Raw genomic sequence first — 27,028 nt, 5'->3', positions numbered from 1 at the left:
CCTCAAAACAAAAATCTAGGGCTGTGCACCCACTGTTCCCTAAGCCCTGAAGGACCTTCCCCTGACCTTTGTATGGCTGGTTCTTTCTTTTTCAGGTCTCAAACTTCAAAATCACTTCCTCAGCAAGAAAATGCCTCCCTAAAGTCACCTCCCAGTCTCTATTGTAATATCCTGTGTTACTTTAACCAATGCATTTGTCACTGTCTATTTTTCTTTGTTTACTAATTATTTAATGTTGTTTGTCCTATCCCACTTCAGTGTAAGGTCCATGAGTACTGGGACTTTGCCCATATCCTCCATGCCTAAAACAGTGCCTGGCATTTGTTGAATGAATGAATGAGAGAAACCCAGGCCTGTCAGACCTCAAAGATAATGCTCCAGCACTCTTAGAACTGTTTTCTCTGACCGGTTCTTTAGGTGGTAGTTTCTTCTCCCGATATTCTGTAAATTCCTACTGCCTCCACGTACAAGAAAATAGGTAGAGGTCCTGAGCTTCTGAACCACACAACATATTTCCATGCTACCTTTCACCCCAATCTTCGCAAACAGTAGTCGGACGCGAGTCATATGCCAGGCTCCATGTTAGGTGCTGAGGACAACAAGTTTTCTAATGCACAGTCACTTCCCTCAGGGAGCTTATGAAGGTTTCGGAAATGCATAACCTAACTACACTTCTTAGATTTCGCGTTGGTTTCAATCTCTCTAACCACTGCACTTTCGCGCGGAACCATTCTGAGCCGCAGATCAAACGCAACAGGGAGGGGCCCAAATTTCGGTTCCGCCCACAACATCCGGCGCCCCGCCCAGGGCTCCGCCCCCCGGATTGTCCGTCCTTCCCTTGGCCCCGCCCCCAGCCGCTTTAAGCTTTAGGGGCGGGGCCCGCGGCGTCCATTCGTGTTCCAACGCGCGACGCAGTGGCAGTGACGTAACACTTGCGCACGGACCTTCGCTGCGGCTCTGCAGACCTTCTCTTCGACGCCGTCCCCTGTGCTGGGTGTTGTCGCGTAGCGGCAAGTTCCGCAGCCAGGGTTCCGGCCCGCGAGCGCCTGGCAGCCGTCCGCTTTTTTCACCGGAGCCATGGCCACAGCCGGCGGGCCAGAAGCTACTGGACGCTCTCTCCTCAGCCTCCTCTTGCTTCTGCTGATCACTGGCCCTGCCCTCGCCTGGAACGACCCTGGTGAGTGCTGTCCTCACCCGCCCCTTTCTGTTGAATTCACCTAGCGTTCAGAGGCCCAGCGGGCGACCATTTCCGTTCGCCGCCGTTTGGGCCATTCTATTCTAATTTCTCATTTCCATCTTCTTTCCTAGTCGTCTGCGTCCTACCTGGCCTCTTTGCTTTTCCCAGAAGTCCTATGGGACTGATGGGGACAGTTGGGGAGTGGGCGGGGCGGGACGACTCTATATTTAAAGATCTCCTTTCTCCCTTTCCTGGACTCCCAGAATTTGTCTACCTTCTCCTTCCTCGGACAACAGCCCTCATCTCTAAGACTTAACTGGAAAGCTCGATACTCACTTGCTCATTTTGCTTTGTTGTTACGACTGTCTGATGTAATCTTCGCTGCCTGTTTTCATGGCTGCCTGTTGCTGTGGCTGACAGTTGCTACAGCACCGGCAGTCTGTGAGTCACACTTAGTGGACAGGGATGTAAACCTTGCAGGTAGGTTAGCAGAATCACAGACATGTGAGCGGAACTCATGCTTCTTAATCTGACCACTACAGTGAAGTTCATTTCGTTACGTCAGCTTTTCCCATTGTTTTTCACCGAACACTAGAATTTAAAAAACATTATTTTTTGTGTGTCATGGTATATGATAAATACTTTCTGAGAAAGGACTTTTTTTTTTTTTTAAATTACTATGTTATTAGAATTTTCTGAAGAATTTTTGTGGGATAAGTAATATTCCGGGTAATTTATACATAAACATACAGATTTCCATTTAATGGTGCATGCTTAAATTGTAATTATGTAAGAAATAATTTTTAAACAAGTTAAAACATCATTTTTGGTTTGGGGAATGAAGATGTTACAGCATTAGAAGTGTCAATATTGCATTTGTGACTTAGGCGATAGGAAATGCCTATGTTTCTTAAGCAACAGATTTATTTCTGTAGTTTCCTATTTGATTCCTAAATGCTACAATGAGAGAGAAGGTGCTTGACTTTGAGTGTGGATGTTTGAATGTGGATGTTTTATTAGTAATAAAAGTCATGTTGGGTTTAAATGTCCATGTAATTTTCTTATGTATTTCTGGAAAGTTGTATATAAAGATCACACTTTGGTCAGAATTATAATTTAAAAACTGGATTGAAACATTAGTTGAACTTCAGTTCTTAAGTAAAAAAAAGTTTACAGATGAAGAATCCGGGGAATTAAAAAAAAAAAAAAAGGGGACCAAATTTAAATTAATGGTGAACTGCTTCTTGGAAATCGTAGTCTACCTATTCTATACACTATTGTTCTGGAACAAAAAGCACCAAAATATTTTGCAGAGTAAACACAATTGATATTTATAAATTCTATTGTACCTTAAATTTACTTTGAGGAATTGTTTTATGAAAGTATTTTATTGGGTTAAGTTTTATCAAGCCCTTTAGTAAAGCAATAATCACTCCCTCATTTTGTGTGTGTGTGTATCTATCTATCTATCTATCTATCTATCTATCTATCTATATTTACTATATAGATAGATAGATACATATATTGGGCTTTGGATGCACTTACTTTGTCTTTAACATAGAGCAGTAATTTGTCTGGAAAAAATTGTACACCCATTCTAAAGAGATTACCTAAGACTTTTCAGAATTCTTTATGGAATTATTTTATGTTTAAGTCCCTTTTCTAGGCATTGGGAATATAGCAGTTAACAAAACTGAATGTCTTGACCCCAAGGAGTTTACATCTATTGAGGAGAAATAGACAGTAAACAGACTGGTAAGTAGCGTGTCATGTGGTGAAAAGTGGTGTGGACAATGATAACACAGGGTAAGGAAGCTAGGGTGTGCAGGTAGAAGTAGAATTTTTAAAATATGCATTGGTCAGGGAAGAAGCCACTGTTAAGATGACATTTGATCAGAAACCTGAAGGGAGAGGAGGCATAAATGACCTGCTGTGAATTGTATTTTAAAGGCTCATTCTGTCCACTCTGGGGAGAACAGACTGTAGGAGGTCCAGGGAAGCTGGGAGGCCAGTGAAGAGGCTGCTGGTACAGTGAGTTCCAAGAGTAGTGTGGGTTTGGCCAGAGGAGAGGCAGTGGAGTTGGTGAGACTGGTTGGATTGTCACCTATTTAGAAGGTGGAGCTGACATGATATTCTGATGGGTTAGATGTAGGGGTGAGAGAAGGCAAGGTTTTTCCCTGAGTGGCTAGGAGTGTGGAGTTACTATTTCCTGAGATGTGGCAGATTGTGAGAGAAGCATGTTTGGGGGACTTTGGTTTTGCTCATCTTAAATTTGAGACCTGTAAGTGGATTTTGATGTGAGTCTGGACTTCACGGAACTCCCTGTGACCGTTGACTGATAACTAGTGGAGGATGGGTATTAGCTTTTGGTACTTAGACCTTGTCCCAGTTCGGTGTGGTATAACAAAATACCATGACTGGGTTGCTTAAACAACAAGCATTTATTTCTTGTTTTCTGGAGGCTGGGAAGTTGAAGATCAGGGTGCCAGCATGTTTGGTGTTTGGTTTCTTGGTTTGCAGATGGCTGTTTTGTTGTTATGGCAGAGAAAGGGGGGGCTGTGGTCTTTTTCTCTTCTTATAAGGGTCTAATCCTATCATGAGGGACTTCATCCTCAAGCCCTCATCTAAAACTAATCACTTCCCAAAGGCCCCGCCTCCAATATCGTGACATTGGGATTAGGGCTTCAACATAGGAATTTTTAGGGCCACAAAACCTAGTGAGCTTTAGGATGTCTAGGGAGGAAAGATGCTGTAGGGTTAGGGTAATGATACCCCATGTGTATATAGCTCCTTAAACATCTCAAAAATATTTATTGTACCCGATCATCTGTTATGTGTCAAGTACTCTGCTGGATAATGATAGTAAATCATACCTAAGCTTCGCCGTCTATTTTAAGGTTGATAAATCTAAGATTCATGACCAATTTTAAAGTTGATATTCTTAATTTTACAAGTGAGGAAATTTCTGTACAGATAAATTAAGTGACTTGGCCAAAGTCATATAGCAAGTTGGTGATGGGAATTTAGTTTGGTGTTCTTTGCTTATCTCAACCCTGCTACAATAATTTCAAGTTATTGTTATTCCTGTTATTTATTTTATTTTATTTTTTTCTGTTATTTAGTTTATCTTGTGACTTTTTAAAATTTTTTAATTTTTTTATTTTGGAGACAGCACATGTGCCAGTAGGGGAGAAGGGCAGAGGGAAAGAGAGAGAATCTCAAGCAGGCTCCATGCTCAGCAAAGAGCCTGACGCAGGGCTTGATCCCACTACCTTGGGATCATGACCTGGGTGGAAATCAAGAGTCTGATGCTCAACCGATTGGGTCACCCAGGTGCCCCACCTTATGACTTTTTAAACCATTCAGTAATTTCATTGTTATAGTTTTAATGTATGAGGTAATAGTTTGGGGTTAATATAGCACATAGCATATTTTATTTTAATATAATTCTTGGAAATTCTAGGTCTTTAGTCCATATGGAATTAAGTTTTTATCTAGCTGTAGGTGGAGTTTCTTCTAGCTGCATAGTTATGTTGGTGTCATTTATTAAGGAAGGCCCCCCCTTTTTTTTTTACTAAATTAAAAAGCCCACTTTATCTTATATTGAATTCCCATATATATCTAGATTTATTTCTAAAAAAATTTTTTTTAATGTTTATTCATTTTTGAGGGAGACAGAGTGCGAGTGGAGGAGAGGCAGAGAGAGGCTGAGACACAGATCCGAAGCGGGCTCCAGGCTCTGAGCTGTCAGCATAGAGCCCAATGCGGGGCTCTAACTCACCAACCATGAGATCATGACCTGAGCTGAAGTCGGGCACTTAACCGACTGAGTCACCCAGGCACCCCTGTCTGGATTAATTTCTAGACTTTATTTTGTTTCATGGTTCCCTTGCCTATTTCTGTTCCAATTCCATACTATCTTTTTTCTTTTTTTGAGAGAGAGCGAGCACACATGCATGTGGTGGAGGGGCAGAAGGGGAGAGAGAGAATCTTAAGCAGGCTCCACACCCAGTGCGGAGCCTCAGGCAAAGCTCGATAGCACCACCCTGAAGAGTCTGAAGACTGAGCCACCCAGGTACGCCTTCGTACTATCTTTTAAAAAAAAAAAAATTTTTTTTTTAATGTTTATTTATTTTTGACAGAGATAGAGAGGGAGAGACAGAGCACAAGCAGGGGAGGGGCAGAGAGAGAGACACAGAAACTGAAGCAGGCTCCAGGCTCTGAGCTGTCAGCACAGAGCCTGACGCAGGGCCCGAACTCACGAACTGTGAGATAATGACCTAAGCTGAAGTTGGACGCTTAACCGACTGAGCCACCCAGACACCCCCATACGATCTTTTATTATGTTATTATTTTAATAATATTATAAATTTAATGTAAATATATTAAATTAATATATAATTTAATATAAATATATTAAATATAATATAATATATATTTATTAAATAATATAATAATATAATGTTAATTAATATAAATATATAAATTTAATATAAGTATATTCAATATCAGTATATTAAATTAATATCATTTTAATATTTATTAAATTAATATTTTTAATATAACATTAATATTAAATTAATATTATTTATTAATATTTAGTACTCTTTATCGATATATTATTAATATTAAATTAATATTTAATATTATTTAAATAATATAAATTTATAAATATATTAAATTAATGTATAATTTAATATAAATATATCAAATATAATATAAATATGATATACTTATTAAATAATATAATATTAAATAATAGAAATATAAATATATAAATTTAATATAAATATGTTAAATAAAATATAAATATAATATAAATTTATTAAACAACAATATTAATAATATAATGTTAAATAATATAAATATATAAATTTAATATAAATATATTAAACATAATACAAGTAAATTAATATATAAATTAATATAAATAATAATTTAATTTATTATATATATTATTATTTTATATTATATTATTTTATATACTTTTAAATGTTTATTTATTTATTTATTTATTTTTGAAAGAGAGAGAGGACACAAGTGGAGGAGGGGCAGAGAGAGATAGGGAGACACAGAATCCGAAGCAGCCTCCAGGCTCTGTGCTGTCCATACAGGAGCCGATACAGGGCTCGAACTCATGAACTGAGAGATCATGACCTGAGTTGAAGTTGGATGCTTAACCGACTTAGCCACCCAGGCACCCCTATAGTAATTTTACAGTAAGTTTATTATCTGGTAATGCAATTCTTTTTTAAACATTTTTTGGCTATTTATAGATGTTAGTTTTTTTCATAGGACCTTTAACATATTTCTTCCCAGTTCCAAAAATCCCAATTGGGTTCCTGGTTGGAAGTGTATTAGGACTTATTATATATGCATTTAAAAAAAAATATAGATCACATATTGATCCTAAATTTATTTCCAGATATTTTTTGTATGTATGTAGCTTGGCACTAATTTCAGATAGGCTTCTCATTTTCTTTTTTTTATTTAAAAATATATTTTTTTAATGTTTATTTTTGAGAGAGGGAGAGAGGCAGAGAGAGGGAGACACAGAATCTGAAGCAGGCTCCAGGCTCTGAGCTGTCAGCACAGAGCCCGACGTGGGGCTCGAACCCACAAACCGTGAGATCATGACCTGAGCTGAAGTTGGACACTTAACTGACTGAGCCACCCAGGCACCCCTAGGCTTCCCATTTGCATTTCTAATTGAGTATTATACGTATAGAAAAACCTGTTGACTTTTGTAATTGATAAAATATCTAGCTGTTTTATCAAATTCTCTTATTATAACATGGTTGTCTTTCGGGAAGTTCTCTTGGATTTTGTAGGTCCAGAAACTCTAAATAAAATGTTACTTGTTTTCTTGTGTGTACCAAAAAAATTTGGTACTATTGGACGATTAATCAGAAGCTGTTGTCTACCTTCTCCTTGTATACCTCCAGGTAAATACTAGAAAAGCCAAATACTTATTTTACTAGAATTACTTGATACTAAGTCATTCTAGTCTGTCTATTGGAGGAATTCTGGGAAAGATCTATTTATTTATATCTATCTCTATTTCTTTTGGTTTTTTAATGTTTTATTTATTTTTGAGAGAGAGGGAGAGAGAGAGAGAGACAGACAGACAGACAGACAGAGCATGAGCCAGGGAGGGGCAGAGAGATTGGGAAACACAGAATCCAAAACAGGCTCCAGGCTCTGAGCTGTCAGCACAGAGGCCTGAAGAGGCCTGAACCACAAACTGGGTGGTCATGACCTGAGCTGAATGAAGTTGGATCCTTAACCAACTGAGCCACCCAGGCACCCCTGGGAAAGATATTTTAAATTTTGATGGCAAGTTAATCAATCTTTGTATATTCCTTGTTTCCTTTCAATTCCATATTTAAGGTTGAAATATTTCCATGTAATTTTAGGCATCATGACAGGCCACAACTAATTCTTCAATATGCTCTTCCCCTTTTTAAAAAAGGAACTTTTCCCCACAAGGTAAAAATAACATTACCCCTGGCAAAATTAATCTTAAATTTTTAATGTCAACTAATTATCTATTCCATATTCAGATATCACATTTTTGCCCAAAATGTCTAAACTAGTTGGTTCAAACCAAGACCCAATCCAGGTCTGTGCATCACATTTGATTGTATTCTTCTTTAAGTCTTTTTAAATGTAGAAATCCTTTTTTTATGCTGCTGCTTTGGTGAAGGGCTTGGGCCTGTTGTCCTTTAGAATATCCTACCTTCTAGATTCTGTTTTTTCGTGGCATTGTTTTAGCTTACTTTTTTTCTTCCTTGTATTTCTTGTAGACTGAATGTTAATTCCTAAGGATTGACAAAATTCATGTTAAATACTTTCAGGGATTACATGATAGTAGATTCTTTAATATCAATTTGTTCTACCATTATTGATGCTAAGATTACTAGTGGATTAAAAGTGGTGTTATTTCTCCCTTGTGAAGTTATATTTTTCCAGAAAGCACTCTAGCACCATACCAATATCTGGTCTCTTAATGATTTTAAAACCAATAAATCCTTGTCTGAATCTGTTTCTTTAGGGGTTATAAAATGACGATTTTTTTCTAATTCTGTCATTTCATCTGCATTTATTAGCTGTCATTCTTCAATAAGGTTGAGATTTCCGGGGCGCCTGGGTGGCTCAGTCAGTTAAGCCTCGGACTTCAGCTCAGGTCATGATCTCACGGTTCATGAGTTCAAGCTCCGCATGAGGCTCTGTGCTGACAGCTGAGAGCCTGGAAGTTGATTCAGATTCTGTGTGTGTCTCTCTCTCTGCCTGTACCCCACGCACGCTCTGTCTCTGTCTGTCAAAAATAAATAAGCATTAAAAAAAAATTAAAAAAAAATAAGGTTGAGATTTCCATTATCACCTGAGGCTATTTCAGATTACAGTTCCTGGTGGAAAGTCAGAATAGAAATTTAATTTTTAATCTTTAATTACCAATTTTCAGGGGAAAGGAGGTAGGTAGCAACTTTTAGTGATAAATGAGTTTTTTGCATTCTTTTTGAGCATTATTATGGACTTTGGATTTTCATAGATTGAATATAACTTGATCAATTGCAGTCTTTATCTTGCTGGTCAGTCTTTTGCTTTTGGTGTCTTAATGATCATAAACATACTCTGTTGTGCTTTTGTACAGTATTTTTTTGTTGTATGTTTTATGGTGTAAGTTTTTAGCCATCGTTGGTTAACTTTTGTCCATGGTGTCCAATGATTAATTTTTCTAATCATGTGCCAATACTATACTGTTTATATTACTATAGATTTAATAATATATTTCAGTATATATAGTTTAAATTTCCTTTCTTGTTACTGGTTTTCAGCTGTCTTTTCATATTGATTTTATATGTTAATATGTATTTTACGTTATATTTCTTTTTTTTTAAAGTTTATCTATTTTGAGACAGAGCACATGCATGCATGCACTAGTGGGGAGGGGTGCAGAGAGAGAGAGTGAGAGAGAGAGAGAGAGAGATCCCAAGCAGACTCCATACTGTCAGCACGGAGCCTGACTCAGGGCTGTGTCCCACTAACTGTGAGATAATGACCTGGGCAGAAATCAAAGAGTTGGACACCCAACCGACTGAGCTACCCAGGCGCCACTATGTCACTGTATTTCTAATTTTATTGCATTTTGGTGAGAGTGTGGCTGATAAATCTCAGCTTAGTCGCATTTATTAAGTTCTTTTTTTGGTAAATAAGTATAAATAAGATCTGTATCTGCTGATATGAGGGAATGTCCATGATGTCTGGTTAAGTGGAAAAACCATGTGAAGAATAATGTGGGCTGTATGTTTCAGTTTTTATAAAAATAAGCTAACAAGGGGCGCCTGGGTGGCGCAGTCGGTTAAGCGTCCGACTTCAGCCAGGTCACGATCTCGCGGTCCGTGAGTTCGAGCCCCGCGTCAGGCTCTGGGCTGATGGCTCGGAGCCTGGAGCCTGTTTCCGATTCTGTGTCTCCCTCTCTCTCTGCCCCTCCCCCGTTCATGCTCTGTCTCTCTCTGTCCCAAAAATAAATAAAAAACGTTGAAAAAAAAAAAATTAAAAAAAAAAAATAAGCTAACAAAAATCAAAACAACTCCTGTATCTGTGTCTGGGTAAGCAAGAAAAAAGTACTTACTAGGTTGTTAATCACTTAAGAGAAAGAAAGAAGAATTCTTCATGATCCTTTCTAAGCACATTTCTTTTCCTGGAGGTAGTTACTTTCCTGATTTTTGAATGATTACTTTTTTTTACTCCAGTTTTTCTACTCATGTATGTGGTAAAACCCTAAAAGTTTATGAAAAACTGACTAGCTCATTTCTTAGCGGTGTAAAAAAAAGGTCTCTGGCTTCAGGTTTCCTGAGATTTTAAGCGCCCCTTCTGGAGAAATCACTGGGGAAAATCATGGGAAACATAGGACTCACTATAATTAAGGTATCTGTCGAAGACTGTAGTGGTCCGATATTGAACATTGGGCAGAAATATGGTCAGAAGGAGTAGGTTGTTCTCGGTCTTTTACTTCTAAGTTTCCCATGGTCTATCTGTTGCACTCAGGAATAGGTTAAAGCCAGAATGCTTCTGTGGGGTGACATGAGTGTCCTCAACTGAGCCCAGTTAGCAGGACATGGTGGGGAAGAGGAGGAATTGATCAGCTTGAGGTCAAGACAGACCAAATACAGATAAAAACCAAAGCCAGGTCCACCTGGACATTGTTTCCTTAGGTTTAAAAGAGATGGTATGATAGCAGCAGGGAATTTTCCTGGCAGCCCTACTGTCTGGCTTTTGAGCAGTACTCTTCCAGTGTGGACTTGCTGCCCTCTGCCTGGCCATGGTTGTCATATTGCTGCCTTCATTCCTCGTTCTCCTTGGGATTTCCTTTGTCCCTTTGTATGCCATTACTTTTTCTTTAGTCCTCTGGGTTTTATGTCTTTCTCTTTGTTTTATTTTTTTCTCTTGGTGGTGAATATCTTTCATTGTCTTACTGAGAATTGATACCTACAAGGTATATATTTTGAAACTTTTCAGATGTCTGAAAATTCCACCCTCTTGCTTGAGTGACAATCTAGAATTCTATACCCATGTACTTTCGAAAGTATTTCCTATGACATGAATTTTATTAGGATGACCCTTTCTATGTTTGACAGGATATTTACTACCTGTTCATCTGTATTCTTCCTGTTTCAGACAGAATATTATTGCGGGATGTAAAAGCTCTTACCCTCCACCACGACCGCTATACCACTTCCCGTAGGCTGGATCCGATCCCACAGTTGAAATGTGTTGGAGGCACAGCTGGATGTGATTCTTATACCCCAAAAGTCATACAATGTCAGAACAAAGGTTGGGATGGTTATGATGTACAGGTAATATTTATTATGTTGATGGCAGTCTAGTTGGAATTTTTATTCAAGTATTTATTGGGATATTATTCAGTATTTTGGGGAAGCGCATGTAGAAAATCTCAAGTTAAATATATAAATATAAATCAGTTATTTTCTGGAAGAACATCCTCCAAAGAAAACTGATTTTAAAGCCTGGAAATATTCATTGTAATTTTCATCCATAAATTTCTTCTAAGACATTAGTAAATGTCCAAAACTTTATACACTTGGGGTGGGGACAGAGAATCTCTGCTGGTTATCATGTTACTGTCATTCCTCAAAAAATACCAACCTACTTTTGAGAAATGATGTTAATATGATCAGGAATTGTAGACGATTAGGAATGTAAAATGGTGCAGGTGCTTTAGAAAACTGCCAGGCACTCAAAAGGTTAAACATAGAGTTACCAAATGCCCCAATCATTCTACTTCTAGGTATATACTCAAAAGAATTAAAAACATGTATCCACACAAAAATGTGTACATAAATGTTTGTAGCAGTATTATTTATAATAGCCAAAAAGTAGAAACATCCTAAATGTCCGTCATTGATGAGTGAATAAACAAAATGTGGTATAGCCTTACAATAGAATATTACTAAGCCATAAAAAAGAATAAAGTACAGATACATGCTACAATATACGTGAAAACTTGATGCTAGGTGAAAGAAGTCAGTTACATATTGTCTGATCAGACATTCATATGAAATGTCCAGGATAGGGAAATCTATAAAGACAGATTGGTAGTTGCCCAGGGCTGGAAAATTTGGGAGGAAATAAGGAGTGACTGCTAATGAATATGAGATTTCTTTTTGCAGTGGTGAAAATATGCTAAAATTGATTGTGGTGATGGTTGCACAACTACAAATGTACTAAAAACCATCAAAATGGGTGAATGTATAGTATATGAGTTGTATCTCAATAAAGGTGTTACAAAAAATAAAACAGCTTATCTGAAATTTGAGAGAGGAAGATAATTTGGCCAAAACTTACAGAAAGGCAGAAAAACAAATCAGATCTATTTTAGTTTGTGTCTCTTTAAATGTTGTTAAAAGAAGCATATTACCTATTTAGCTCAATATATAATTACAGAATTTAAACTAAATTTAGACTTTTTTTTTAAGGTGGAAATATTTAAGGCTAGTGTGAACTCTTTGCATTTTTCTAAATATCTTAAAATTTAAGAGATGCGTTGCCTGACTGCCTCAGGTGGCAGAGCATGTGATTCTTGATCTTGGGGTTCTGAACACAGGCTGGGCATAGAGATTGCTTAAAAATCTCTATGCTGGGTATAGAGATTACTTAAAAAAGATGTTAAAAAAATTTTTTTTAATGTTTATTTATTTTTGAGAGAGAGAGAGAGAGAGATAGAGTGCAAGCTGGGGAGGGGCAGAGAGAGAGAGGGAGACACAGAATCTGAAGCAGGCTCCAGGCTCCGAGCTGTCAGCACACAGCCTGACGCGGGGCTTGAACTCCCCAACTGTGAGATCATGACCCGAGCTGAAGCCACACACTCAACTGACTGAGCCATCCAGATGCCCCAAAAAATGTTTTTTAAGAGATTACGTACAGGATTGGACCCTGAAAAGTTAGTCTGTGTTAGTCTGTCTATTGTAAGATTTGTGTAGAAGGTTTTAAAAAAAATTTTTTTTTTTAATGTTTATTTGAGAGAAACAGGAGTTTGAATGGGGTAGGAGCATAGAGAGAGGGAGACACAGAGTCTGAAGCAGGCTCCAGGCTCTGAGCTGTCAGCACAGAGTCTGACACAGAACTCGAACTCACGAACTGTGAGATATGACCTGAGCCAAAGTTGGACGTTTAAGTGACTGAGCCACCCAAGCTCCCCTGTTTAGAAAGTTTTTTTCGCAAGGTTATGTACTATTTCTGATGCTATACGTAGTTACCAGATATTCATGTATGATGCTGATTTTTGAGCCCTAACCTTTAAAGAACCTCTATTTTTATTTTTTATTTTTAAAGTTTTTATTTATTTTGAGGGGGAGAGAGAGGGAATGAGCAGGGAAGGGGCAGAGAGAGAGAGAATCCCCAAACAGGCTCTGCATGGGTCTCTGCACAGGATTTAAACCCACAAACTGCAAGATCATGACCTGAGCTGGAATCCAAGAGTTGGGTGCTCAACTGACTAAGCCACCCAGGTGCCCCAAGAACCCTTATTTTTAAAGTAAACATCTTGAACTACAGTAGCAAAAGTTGACATTTAAAATTTTGCTTAACGGGGGCGCCTGGGTGGCGCAGTCGGTTAAGCGTCCGACTTCAGCCAGGTCACGATCTCGCGGTCCGTGAGTTCGAGCCCCGCGTCAGGCTCTGGGCTGATGGCTCGGAGCCTGGAGCCTGTTTCCGATTCTGTGTCTCCCTCTCTCTCTGTCCCTCCCCGGTTCATGCTCTGTCTCTCTCTGTCCCAAAAATAAATAAAAAACGTTGAAAAAAAAAATAAAAAAAAAAATTTTGCTTAACGTTTATAAATTGTTGTATACTTAATATGTACAAAAGAATTCCTCATGTGTATATGTAAGGAATAAGGAATAGTAATAAAACGCACACTCAGGTACCTCCTACCTAGCTTTGAACCCTGTAGGTTGCCTTCTCCCCAACGCCGAAGTACTCATTGTTCTGAATTTTGTTTATCATTCCCTAACTTCATTTTACCTTATTGAGACAACTGTATAACCCAAATAGTATTTATTAAAAAAAATTTGATTCTCATAATCTATTTCTGTTTTTCTTCACAGTGGGAATGTAAGACTGATTTAGATATTGCGTATAAATTTGGAAAAACTGTAGTGAGCTGTGAAGGCTATGAATCCTCTGAAGACCAATATGTACTAAGAGGTTCCTGTGGCTTGGAGTATAATTTAGATTACACAGAACTTGGCCTGAAGAAACTGAGAGAGTCTGGAAAAAACTATGGCTTTAACTCTTTCTCTGATTATTATAACAAGCTGTATTCCTCAGATTCCTGTGGCATCAGTGGATTGATTACCGTCATAGTACTACTTGCTATTGCTTTTGGAGTTTATAAATTGTTCCTTAGTGATGGTCAAGATTCTCCTCCCCCATATTCTGAGTATCCTCCTTATTCCCATCGTTACCAGAGATTCACCAACTCTGCAGGACCCCCTCCCGCAGGCTTTAAGTCTGACTTCACAGGTATGTTTCCCTAGGTAATGGCAATAAGTAGGGTAGATGTGAGGTAGTGAATCTTGTGCTGGTTTCTGAAATAGAAACATAGTGGCATTGGGAGACCAAAGCAGATTTGTGTTCTCATATTTTACTTTTTCAACTTCTTTTACCTATTTTTCTGCGTAAAGATAATTGCAACCACTATGTTAAGGTGGCATGGTTAAATTATAAATCATCTTAATCAGAAGAACTTGATCAGATTTGGCTATAGGCATTTACCTTGAACTCCATCTCATACCATACACAAAAATCTATTCATTAAATATAGATCCCAGTATAAAAGGTAAAACATAGGTTTCCAGAAAACATGAAAATATTTGTCACGACCATGGGATGGGCAAAAATGTCTTTGAATACAAAAAGTTCCAGCCAGAAAGACAAGATGGATAAATTCGACTTTATTTAAATTGAGAACATTTAGCCATCAAAAGACAACATTAACAGAGTGAAAAGGCAAGCCACAGGCTGGGAGAAAATACTTGTAAAACATTATTTCCAACAAAGGGTGTGTATCTAGAATATGTAAAGAACTCTCCCACAAGTCTGAGGAAAGGCAGACAATCCAATTTTTAAAATGGACAAGAGAGTTGAACAGCCATTTTATAATAAAAGAAGATATCCAGATGTCTAGTAACAATATGAAAAGGTGCCTAGCATCATTAGTCTTCAAGAAAATGCAAATTAAAACCACATTGAGTTCATTATTAACCACCGTGTAACCACCATAAGAGCTAACATTAAAAAGGCACAGTATCAAGTAATGGCAACTGCAACTTGATGGTAGGAGTTAAAATAGAAAACACTTTGGAAAACTGTCACTGTCTAAAATCAAACATTCACCTCCCCTATGACCCAGCAGCTACATTCCTTGATACATATCTAAGGGAAATGCATGCATTTGTACAAAAAAAGATATGCACGGAATATTTATAACAGTTTTATTCACAATAGCCAAAAACTGGAAAAAGAATGTCCATAAACATAAGAATGGGACAAATTGTGGTTATTTTCGCACAATGGAATACTGTAGATTGGTTTTAAAAAACAAAAACAAAAACAAAACCAGATGTGTGCAATAGTGGGGGTTGCCTCTCACAGACATAATGATGTGCCAGACACAGACGAGTACCTAGTAAATGATTACATTTAGAAGTTCGGGAATGGGTAAGACCAAAGTATAGTGAGAGAGGTCGGGGTAATACTGTCTCTGATGTGGGCGGGTATCTATTGGGAATTGTCATGAGGGAGCCTTTTGGGGTGCTAGAAATGTTTTGTTGATGTGGGTTGTGGTTACATGCATGGGTACATATGTACAAATTTCTTATGCTATACAAGTGAGATTAGCACACTTTCCTCTATGTATGTTATACATCAATTTAAAAAAAACTTCCTCTGAGCAGAGGATGCTTTTTTGGTTTAAGACCTGACTTCCCAATCAATACAAATATCTTTGCTGCCTCCACTTGGATTCCTGCATCAGGCACCCAAGTACAGCTATCACATGAAGCTTTCATAGATGTTCATAATGCAGAAAGGAAGGACCTCTGACAAGTGGGGTCGTCTTGCAGTAGCTGATCCGGAGCAGGGCAAATATGACTTTTCAGAAAGGGACCCTCCTCCCTTCTAAGATACATCCCTTTTTTCCACGTCTATGGGAAAGGCACTGCTTAGTTATAAATCGGTATTTTATGAATATACTTTTTGAATACAACTTGTTTATGAGTTGAAGGCTGAGTATTAGCAATAGACAGTACAGGTGAAGTAATTGAAATGTCATGTTATTTTTGGTGTTGTAGGTCATGTTTTGTTTACATGAGGGTATATAATAAATCATTTTTATTTCTAGGACCACCTGGTGCAACTTCTGGTTTTGGCAGTGCTTTCACAGGACAACAAGGATATGGCAATTCAGGACCTGGGTTCTGGACTGGCTTGGGAACTGGAGGAATACTAGGATATTTGTTTGGCAGCAATCGGTAGGCTTTGCATTGATCTCACTTGCTCTTAAATTCCACTTTTCTTTGGAAGCTTCTTTGTTTTACTTGCAGTTGGAGTGGATTTGGTTTTGTTGAGGAAAATAAATAATGGTGACATTACCATATTAAATCAGAGTATCTGCTATATGGGTTTTCATCAATACTGTATATGCTACTTTCTTTCATTGTGTCTTCTTCCGATGTCATCCTTATAGGTACTATGAGATAGGAAAAAGACTGTTTACTTAACATCTGAGAAAATGAGAAGATAGGAAAGAACATCGCGCTTGAGGAACAGTTAGCAGTCAGGTTTGGTAGGGAATGATAGGAGCAAGGCTGGACAGGGCTTGGAGCCAGATTTTGGGATGTCTTCAGTATTATTGGTAGCTTAATTTTAGATTTTATCTGACTGTGAGTTCTGAAAGAGTCTCTTCTCCCTGTCACTCTCTGCCACCCCCCCCCCCCCCCCACCATGGCAATGACCATACAATATCAGAGAAACAAAATAGTATCTATTTCATGTTATACCAGAACACTGAGGAAAAACACTTGATAAAGATTTTTTTTCCGAGAGTTTAGCAACAGAGTATTTAAAACTGGTCACAAGAAAATGCCTGACACGCTTTTATGTCTTCATAGAGCAGCCACACCCTTTTCTGACTCGTGGTATTACCCATCTCCTCCTCCTTCGTCCTCCAGCATGTGGAATAGCCGTGCCTACTCGCCACTTCGTGGAGCCTCGGGTAGCTATTCGGCATATGCAAGCTCAGAGACGAGAACCAGAACAGCATCAGGTGAGAGCGAAAACATGGAGCTTCGTATCTTGTGGCAGTAGAGTATAGAAGTAGTTTTGGAACTTAGGAAGATAATGAACTGAGGGCACCTGGGGGGCTCACTCAGTTAAGTGTCCGACTCTTGATTTCAGCTCAGGTCCTGATCTCGTGGTTCGTGAATTCGAGCCTCGCATCGGGCTCTGCATTTATAGCACTGAGCCTGCTTGGGATTCTGTCTTTCCCTCTCTCTCTGCTCCCCACTGCCCCCTTCAAAAATAAATAAATAAGGGCACCTGGGTGGCTCAGTCGGTTAAGCAGTTAAGTGTCTGACTTCGCCTCAGGTCATGATCTCACAGTTCGTGGGTTCGAGCCATGTGTGGGGCGGGCTCTGTGCTGACAGCTTGGAGCCTAGAGCTGGCTTCAGATTCTGTGTCTCCCTCTCTCACTCTGCCCTTTCCCCTGCCTATGCTCTGTCTCTTTCTCTCAAAAATAAATAAACATGAAAAAAATTTAAAAATAAATAAATAAACTTAAAAAATACATTCAAAAAGATAACTGTGTATTAGTAATCATAGTTTTATTTGGCGTACCCATCAGAAATATTAATAGCACAGTTAGCTGAGAGAGAATATAGTTTAGATTCATTCTTTCCTCTCACCTCTAAATATTCTTTAAAAATCAAGTAGGGATTTGGTTTAGACTCACTTCCAACATTAACCAACCAGGGCTTGACCTTCAACCTTCCTGAGCATTGGTTTCTACATGTGTTTAATTCTGTGACCTCTAGAGTTGTTCTTAAATTCTAAAATGAGAATTTCTATATACTGAATATTCAGCAAAACTCAATAAAAATGTATTAATTGAAGTATGGTGGTAATGTTTATTTCTATTGTTAAGAGGAAATTTTGTAAAAATCAAGGATATAATATAAAAAGTAAAAAAATAACTATTTGTTTTTAAACATCTAGCTAATTAGCAGAGAATGGGAGGTAATGGGTCATGAAGTAGATTGCTGTGGATTGGATTCATCTTCAGCAGGGGGAAGTTCTAGAAGAGAGATGAATTCTTGATATTGACAGAAAACTGCATTTAAATATGTTTTGAAGTGTAATAGTGAATTTCTTATAGTACTGGTGTGAATATAAATTGATACAATCACTTTGAAAACCATGAGCATACTCTAGCCCCAGCAATTTCACTCTCAGACGTATAGCAACAGAAATGCACACATTCATACACTGAAAGATAAGTATGAGAATGCTCATAGCATCTTTAATCCTTTTTTCTTTCTTTTTTCTTTTTTTTTTGAGAAAGAAAGTACGTATGTGTGTGCACATGCACTCAAGAAGGGGAAGGTCAGAGAGAGAGGAAGAGAGAGAATCTTTAGCAGGTTCCATGCCTAGCATGGAGCTAGATCTCATGATTGTGAGATCATGACCTGAGCTGAAATCCAGAGTTGGATTTCATAACCAACTGAGCCACTCAGGCACCCTGCATATTTACTCCTAGTAGCCTCCAAGTGGAAGAAACCCACGTATCCAAGAGCAGTGAACTGGTTGAATAAATGGAGTTATGTCCATACGATGGAATGCTGTGTAACAGGGCGAGTGAATAAACAGCTGTATGCAATAATGTGGATAGCTCTTCCAAATATAAAAAGAAAAGAAAGAAGCCAGACACAAAGGACTGTATATAAATATGATTACAACATTCATATTTTATAAATACACATGTTTAAACACAAGCAAAGCTAACCTATGGAGTTAGATGTTAAGGTGGTAGTTATTTTTGGGGAGAAAAAAGGGGAGGTAGTGATTGGGAGGATATAGAAAAATATAGCTTACATAGGCCAAAACACAATAATAGAACACTCATTCTTATTGGAAACAAAAATTATAAAAAAACCCATAAATATCAACTAGAAGTGTATGGGACTTACATGAAGAAAATCATCAAACATTAAATAATCTAAAGGAAAACCTGAAAAAAAATGGACTTTCCAGGTGGGAACACTTGTCATCTGTAACCCGTTAGTGTGTGTGTGTGTACCTGTGTGTGGGGGTAATGAAGTTAACGTTTACTTTTGAGAGCCTGAAACTTGCCCCCACATTATTTCTGTTTGTCGCCGGCGTGGTGACAGGTGGCAGGGCGTGGCTGGCTCCATAGGCTTCTCTGCTTTTTGGCTTAGGTTTTGAGTGTTGCCCATACTACGTTGCCTTAATTGCCCACGTTGCCTTAATCATGGAACACATCTTCTTTTGTTTCCCTACAAGTGATTTGCAGCAGCCTTGATGTTTGGATGACCAACTAGGAGGGCTGTTACGGGGGGCGAAGCATTGTCTGCATAGCCCTGCTCCCCACTCCCTCCCTCCCATCTCTCTTACTCATTTGTTAACAATAGATGTGTTACTGTTGTAATTTGATAAACAATGCCAGTGCAGTTTTGAAAATGAATATAAATTTTACTCTTCTCATTTTAGGATATGGTGGTACCAGAAGACGATAAGAAAGTAAAAAGTTGAAGTCAAACGTTGGATGCAAAATTTCTGACTTTTCATCAGTTTCTTAAAAAAAAAAAAGTGCTACCTGCTAACAACTGGGGAAAGGGGAATATGCAGAAGTTCTGTAGTTTTTTTTGTCCTGTATTGCTTTTTGTGTTCTGTTACTTGATATGATATATGAGAAAATGCTTATGTAGAGAACTGTATGCTAGTGTAATATGCAGTTGTGTTTTATGGTTTCTGAGAGTGATGATTGCCATGGAAAGCTGAAAATGTATTTAATTTCTAAAACCTGTGATGCCATTAAGACTGAGGCTTTCTTACCATTAGATCCTGCATACATAAAACGTCAATCTTAAGTGGTTTTAGTATATGTATCATTACTTTATACAAACGATAATAATCTATTTGGTATTTACTGTTTGGTGTTTGCTCTGATAACATTTAAACCAAGCTTTGGACTACCAATTATACTTATCTGTGTTCTGATCACTTTTGAGCTCAGGAGCTTTGAACCCTTCAGTGGTGGTGGGGTTCTAATAAGTGAGAATGACCTTTTTTGGGAAAAGGTAGAAAATGAGTATCTAGAAAGTTGTTGTGAATGATGTTGTGCTGACAAAAATGCTTGAAACCTCCGTATTCATTTCTTAGGAAGTAAAGTTTAAATGTTTCAGCAAAGGTCTTTTAATAGCAGAAGCATGCCGTTCTCTGTGAATCTCCAATATTGTAGCAGTCTGTTTCAGTCTTACATTAAAATGACAGGAAAAGTAAAAACAAAGGGTTTAATTTTTATTCTTTCTACCAGCCTTGACACAAATTGGTATTAACTTTTTTTTTTATCCTTCTTCCCAAAGGAAAAGGGGTCTCCCTAATTTCCCCTGGGAGTCTTGCCTTAGCTTCCAGTCACTTGGTGTTTTCAAAAAAGGAATTCAGACATGGTGTGGAAGGAGGCCTCTGCTAAAAAATGACTTAAAAAAAAAAAAGAAATCTCCAAGTCTCTCAACTCTCAAAGATTGCACCATTTGTCTCAGTTAAACTCTGCAACCCGAGAGTCCCATTTTTACCTCTTAGGAATCATTTAAAAACAAACCTGTGTTTATTCTTTAAAATGTGATTTAGGGGCCAGTTGAAAGAGTATTGTGAACAGAACTGCCCTCTCATCAGTAAAACTTGGTAGAAATCTTAATTCATGTCACACAAGAAACAGTTTTTATTTAAGTGTATTGCGCTAAATCCTTACTCCATTTCCTCTTAGTAAAGGGAGATGGAATAAAAGAAAATCCAGCTTATTGCCTTTTTCCCCAGTTGCTTAGTGTTTTGGGTTTTAATTTACCTTTTGCTACAGGGGTCTATAATCTTGAATCCAGGTATGTTTTACTTGGAGAGCAAAGTAAAAAGAAAGTTGTTAATTTAAAACTGCTGTGGATTGTCCCAGTGATAGTGATCTGCATATTAAATTTACTTTTTTTTAACAAAGTGATTTAAAAACAATTTTTTTAATGTTTATTTTTGAGAGAGAGAGAGACAGGACGCAAGCAGGGGAGGGGCAGAGAGAGAGGGAGACACAGAATCCGAAGCAGGCTCCAGGTTCTAAGCAATTCCCGTGAGATCGCAACCCAAGTTAAAGTTGGACGCTGATTGAGCCACCCAGGCGCCCTGATTTTTTTTTTTTTTTTAATTGAAATACAGTTGCCACACAATGTTATGTTAGTTTCAGGCCCAATTTCAATTTTTGGATACATTATTTCAGGTCATTGGAATTTTAAGAAAATGATGAGTGAATATAGAGTTGACTAAATTGGTGACTTTAGATTACTCTCAGCACGAGGGATGTTCTTTTTATTATTATTATTAAAAAAAAAATCCTTTTTAAGTTTATTTTGAGAGAGCAGAGGAGGGGCAGAGAGGGAGAGAGAATCTCAGGCAGGCTCGTGCTGTCAGCACGGAGCCCGATGGAAGGTTGAACTCGTGAACTGTGAGATCATGACCTGAGCTAAAATCAAGAGTCAGACACTTAACCGACTGAGCCACCCAGGCGCCCCGCGAGGGGTGGTTTTCTTTGAGGCTCTTTCAAAGACTGCTTGGAGGGAAAGAGGGGAAAGAAACTGGGCATATAGGGCTCAAGATCCTCAGCCCCGAACCCCCACTAGGGTGCTTCTCCTTTATTGTTGTATGTTTACACATCTTTGTTATTTGTGGAAAAGATTCTGAGGTATCGCCACCAAATCTAAGACAGAATAAAAGACAGTACAACTAACTGGGTCTCTTTAGTGTGTTGATGGCCCACAGTAGGGGATGGCACCAAGGGAAAGAAAGGTACTGAAGTTGGGAGCTTGGTGGACCTGCTTGGGTGGGCATGAAAAGGAGAAAGGAGAGGTGAAAGGGGGCTTTACAGTTTTCCTCACATGAGGGTTCAGCAGAACTTCAGATGTTAGGATAGGATTTCTGGTATTTTAACCAGTTAGGTGTGTTTCTGTAGTTTCATGAATGCTTCTCTCTGAAACTCCTGATCTTTTAGATTCTGACCCCTATCCTCCAAGACTGGGTTAAACTTATCTACTGTTCTTCCATAATACATTATATATACACTTTTACCATTGATTTTAGTACATTTCATTGTAATGATCTCAAGTGTAGATCTTTCTACTACTCTGAGCTCTTTAGGAAAGAGGGCCAAAAATTACTTCTTCCTGCCCCTTGCAGCTAGGGCATGGTCATGTGACTAAATTCTGTCAATATTTCTGTCCTATGTTCCCTCCAGGTCTTTGGAGAGAATGGCACAAAGACCTCAGGACAATTAAGAGACTATTCCCAGCAGTGATAGGGTAGTTCAAGATTTCATGGAGGTATTGGTGAGTGTCTGGTGGTACTTCCCAGGGGACCCTATTAACTGGATGATTGCTGTGGTATGTCTTGGCTGGTTTGTGTGCTGCCTGGATGCCCATGTCTGAAAACCTGCCTCTTCCTAAGCCTGGTTTTCCAGCCTTCCCATGGGTTTTTTGAGCTATTTAATATAAATGCTAATAAGTTCCTTTTCTGCCCAATTTAGTAGAGTCATTTTCTGTTTGCTACTAAGGACCTTGTGTGTATGGTGAATCTTCTAAGATTCTTTAACTGTAAGCAACAGATACTGGCTGATTGTAATAAAACATTGTGGTTGACTCCCAACTCCTGTTCCTCCCTGTTGATTTGTTCTCTAAACCAGTGGTTCTTAAACTTGAAGAAGCATCAGAATCACTAGAGGGCTTTAAATACAGATTGCTTGGCCCTACCCTCAGAGTGTCTGATTTAGAAGGTGTGAAGATGAGTTTTATGTGTCACCTTGGCTAGGTTATAATTATCACTTATTCAAACACTATTCAAGGTGTTGCTGTGGGGATACTCTGTCGATGTGATTAACATGTACAATCAGTTGATTTTTAAGTAAAGGAGATTATCCTTGGGGATATGGGTGGGGCTGATCCAATCCGTTGAAAGGCCTTGGGAGCAGAACTAAGATTTCCTGAAAGAAGAAATTCTTCCTGTGGATAGCAGTTCAGCTCAAGAGGTAACATCCGCCCTTCCTGATGTCTTACTCTATGGACTTTGGACTTGCTTAACTAGCCCTAACAATCGTGTTAGCCAATTTCTTCTAATACATCTCTTCCATATACATCTGCTGCTGGTTCTGTTTCTCTGATTGAACCCAGAAGTGATTCTAAACAAACAGAACCTTGAGGATGAGTTTTGAAAATTGGTTCTGGGTTTTCTGGAATATGGTCTCTAATCTGATTAATTGAAAGACATTAATGACTGTTTCCAGTGTTCAAGAGGGTACTAGTAGTCCATGGAGTGTTGTGGCAATGGAGACACACAAAGTACCACATTTTGGTAACACATAAAAAGCAAGATTCTGGATGACCATCCCTTAGGACATTTTAGTCTAACAAGGAGCGTAAGGGGACTGGCTGGTTGCTCCTAACTGAGCTGGACAAAGTAGAAAAAGAAAAAGATGAGCTCAGTGCTTCAAATTCCTAGCTGAAGCTTCACATTAATGACCTGAAAGCTTTCTTTTTGTATTTTCTCTGAAAGAAACCATTACGTCCTTAGCTACAGGGCTGAGATTTCTGAAAACCAAACCCAGAATCTTATCCTGCAAGTGGGTGAATTACAACACAAATGACTTCCCAACCTCAAGGAATGTCTGCTGTTACAGTGAGAGCATTGAGTGGGAAAGAATGGGAGCCTGAACAGTGGAATGGGGACGTATGGGAAGATCCCAGTAAGGTTGGGGCCATTGAACCCCTAAGGTCTGCTGTTTCTTTCTTACCAGCAGAAGTAGCCCTTCAACTCTTGTCTGAGAACATTAATCCTACTTTGTCTGAAACACCTGATATGGCCTCTCTAGAGCTGTTCCTTGCAAGGCATTACCGCTTCTCCTCAGGATTCCACCACCCTACTTTGCTTCTAGAACCCACAAGTAGACTCCTGTCCCCGCAGTTACCAAAGGGTAAAGTACAAAGTATAATCCATGAGGTGAATTACACGCCAAAAGAACTGCATAATTTTTCCAATCTATACAGATGGAAATCTGGGGTCTATGTGGGAATGGATCTTAAGGTTGTAAGATAATTGTAGATAAATATAAAGTTGAATCAGGCCAAATTTATTGATATGGGCCCACTAAACAGACTCTGGATTTAGTATTTTAGTTCAAGGGATTTGAAAGGGCTCTAACAGCTTGGTTAGTTGGCTGAAACATGGACTCAAAAATGGCCCACACTAAAGTCAGACTGCCACAACTGCTTTGGTAGGTATATTGTAGAGGAAGGGATCTGAAGGCTTAATGGGATTGGAATGTTAGGGTAGATTTATCATGTTAAGACCTACTCACCCACGCTGGGAGAGTCCAGAGGAAGACACCTTTCAGAATTTTACTTTAGAAATGAATTTGGGTGTGGGGCCCCAGCATCCTTGAGCACAGTGGTAGCTCTTTGTAGGTCAGAAAAAACAGTGAGAACTGCTTCCATCAAACTGGGGTCCCTAAATGCAATGAGGTTAATGTGATCCCAGGATAGGAGGGGCCAAGTGGCGACACTTAGTTGCCAAAGACAACATGGCCTGGTTATGGTAATAAACAGCAGAGTCAGAGTAACATTTACCTTAACTCACAGAGACCTAGGGTGTTGGTGTTGATTATGGCATACCTAGAAAAGAAAAGGTGAGTGGTCTACTAAATTCTTGCTTGATCTATGTAAATGGAAGAGTTCTAGATTGAGCAGAAGCCTACCTCTGCTACACTGCCAAAATTTATATTAATCTTTTCCCCAAGGACTTGTTTCCCCTGAAGGACCTATGGCTATTTACTAGGGAGGCTGTACACTGGGGAAAGGGAAACAATCATCCTTTGGGGATTACTGGATACTGTCTTTGAGTTGACACTAATTGTAGGAGGTCCAAAATGCTACTCTGGTCCACCAGCCAGAGCAGGGGTCCATGAAATTCAGGTGATTAATGGAGTTTTAGCTTAGATCTCTGTCTCAGTGAGTCCCGTGGGTCCCCAAATGTATGAATCCTATGATCATTTCCCCAGCTCTGGAATGCATAGCTGGAACAGACCTACTCAGTAACTGGCAGTCTTCACATTGGTTCCCTGACCTGTGGCGTGAGGAGTGTTATGGTAAGAGAGACACACATGGAAGCTACAGAACTGCCTCTACCTACAAAATGGAAAACCGGTGGTGGCTGCAATACAGACACTGGATTAAAGGGGCCAAGAGGATGTGTGGGGACCCCTCCTGGAAGGAAAAAACATCTAAGTTAGAAATGCCAGTAGCTAGGAATAGAGTGGAAATGAGAAAATAAAATGGGCACAGAAAGCCCGTAGAATAATGAGTTTGATGTGTGTTATGAGGTGAATTGTGTTTCCCCAAATTTCATTTATTGAAACCCTAACCCCCAGTACCTCAGAACGTGGCCTTAATTGGAAATAGGGTTGTTGCAGATGTAATTAGTTAAATTAAGATGAGTTATACTGGATTAGGTGAGCCTCTAGTCCAATATGACTTGTGTCATCATAAAAAGGAGAAAGTTGGGCACAGTGTTGTATACACGGGAAGAATGCCATGTGATGACCTCAGTTATGGTGCCATAAGCCAAGGAACACCAGAGATTGCCAGCAAAGCACCAGAAGCCAGGAGAGAGGCCTGGGACTGATTCTTCTCTGGTGCCTTCGGAGGGGGCATGGCCCTGCCCATACCTTGATCTCAGGCTTGTAGACTTTAGAACTATAGAACTATGAGACAAATTCCTATTGTTTAAGGAAAAAAAAAAAAAAAGAAAAGTAAACCAAAGAAAAACCACATTTCTGGATGGACTGCAGAGCTTAGTGCCACCATCAAGGACTTGAAGGATTCAGGGCTGGGAATTCCTATCCCATTCCTATTCAACTCTCATACTGGCCTGTGCAGAAAACAGATGGCTCTTGGAGAATAATAGTGAATTATCATATTTTTAATTAGGTGGTGACTCCAGTTGCAACTGCTGTTCCAGATGTGTGGTTTTTCGTTTTTTGTTTTTTTAATTATGTTTAAATCCAAGTTAGTTAACATATAGTGTAATAATGGTTTCAGGAGTAGAATTTAGTGATTCGTCCCTTACATATAACACCCAGTGCTCATCCCAACAAGTGCCCTCCTTAGTACCCATCACCCATTTAGCTCATCCCCCCACCCAACTCCCCTCCAGCAACCCTCAGTTTGTTCTCTGTATTTAAGAGTCTCTTATGGTTTGCCTCCCTCTCTGTTTTTCAGATGTGCTTTCATTACTTGAGTACATTAATACATTTCCTGGTACCTAATACGCAGCCCTTGATCTGGCAAATACTTTTCCTTGATACCTTGATAGTGACCACCAGAAGCAATTTGCATGGCCAGCAAGACACTTCCACTGTCCTACCTCCAAAGTATATCAACTCTCCAGCCCCATGTCATAAACCTTTCCCTTCCACAAGACACCACATTAGTCCACGAGAATGATGATATTACACTGATTGGACCTGGTAAGTAAGAAGTCGCAATGATTCTAGACGTTTTAGTAAGAGATGTGGGTGTCAGAGGGTGGGAAATAAATCTGACAGTGAAATTTCTGGAGGTCCATTGGTGGGCACAGCTGTTGGTTGGTCTCATTTGATTGTTGGCTGTATGAGGGCAGGAGTTATTTTGGGGGGATATTCCTGTTTTGTTCATGGCTATATCTTCAGTGCCTAGAATAGTAGATAGAATCCTAGCAGGAAATAGATGGATTTAATAAAGGGATTATTTACAAAGTTGTGGGCAAATGTAGGGAAACCACAAGAGTGGTATAACACAACAGGGTAAGTAACAATTGGACTGTTGCACTCCTAGGGCTGAAGAACTTTTGAGTAAAGAGTACAAAGAGGCTCAGTGCCCCTTGTCATCACTGAGTAGCGGCAACCCAATTTTTCCTTGGGAGTTTGGATGAATTACCCAAGTCAATATAGTGATCGTTTCCTTTGCCTGTTTG

The 27,028-nt window shown here is 39.0% G+C and overlaps 1 protein-coding gene across 2 annotated transcripts; it reads left to right on the top strand.

Moving 5' to 3' along the window:
* The first annotated feature begins 911 nt into the window (after positions 1-911).
* Positions 912-22,672, top strand: SARAF (store-operated calcium entry associated regulatory factor). 2 transcript variants are annotated; one of them, XM_019466813.2, is made up of 6 exons: positions 912-1,177; positions 10,859-11,037; positions 13,804-14,221; positions 16,101-16,230; positions 16,930-17,024; positions 19,484-22,672. In XM_019466813.2, the coding sequence occupies exons 1-6, from the start codon at positions 1,078-1,080 to the stop codon at positions 19,507-19,509; spliced, it is 948 nt and encodes a 315-aa protein (XP_019322358.1). In that variant the 5' UTR covers positions 912-1,077; the 3' UTR covers positions 19,510-22,672. The 2 variants fall into 2 exon arrangements, with proteins under 2 accessions (XP_019322358.1, XP_019322357.1); XM_019466812.2 differs by having other exon boundaries at positions 913-1,177; positions 16,870-17,024.
* The last annotated feature ends 4,356 nt before the right edge of the window (positions 22,673-27,028 follow it).

The sequence above is a fragment of the Panthera pardus genome, unplaced genomic scaffold (assembly GCF_024362965.1).
Source record: "Panthera pardus isolate Hobbes unplaced genomic scaffold, ASM2436296v1 HiC_scaffold_13, whole genome shotgun sequence".
Classification (NCBI taxonomy): Eukaryota; Metazoa; Chordata; class Mammalia; order Carnivora; family Felidae; genus Panthera; species Panthera pardus.
The sequence above is the reverse complement of the archived record's forward strand: the minus strand, read 5'-3'. Positions and strand labels throughout refer to the sequence as shown.

Bases quoted from the DNA above. Each gene is read 5' to 3' on its own strand.
- SARAF (XM_019466812.2), top strand. From the start codon at position 1,078: ATGGCCACAGCCGGCGGGCCAGAAGCTACTGGACGCTCTCTCCTCAGC. The intron at 11,038-13,803 runs GTAATATTTATT...TTTTCTTCACAG, and splicing joins GGGATGGTTATGATGTACAG to TGGGAATGTAAGACTGATTT. The intron at 14,222-16,100 runs GTATGTTTCCCT...TTTTATTTCTAG, and splicing joins CTTTAAGTCTGACTTCACAG to GACCACCTGGTGCAACTTCT.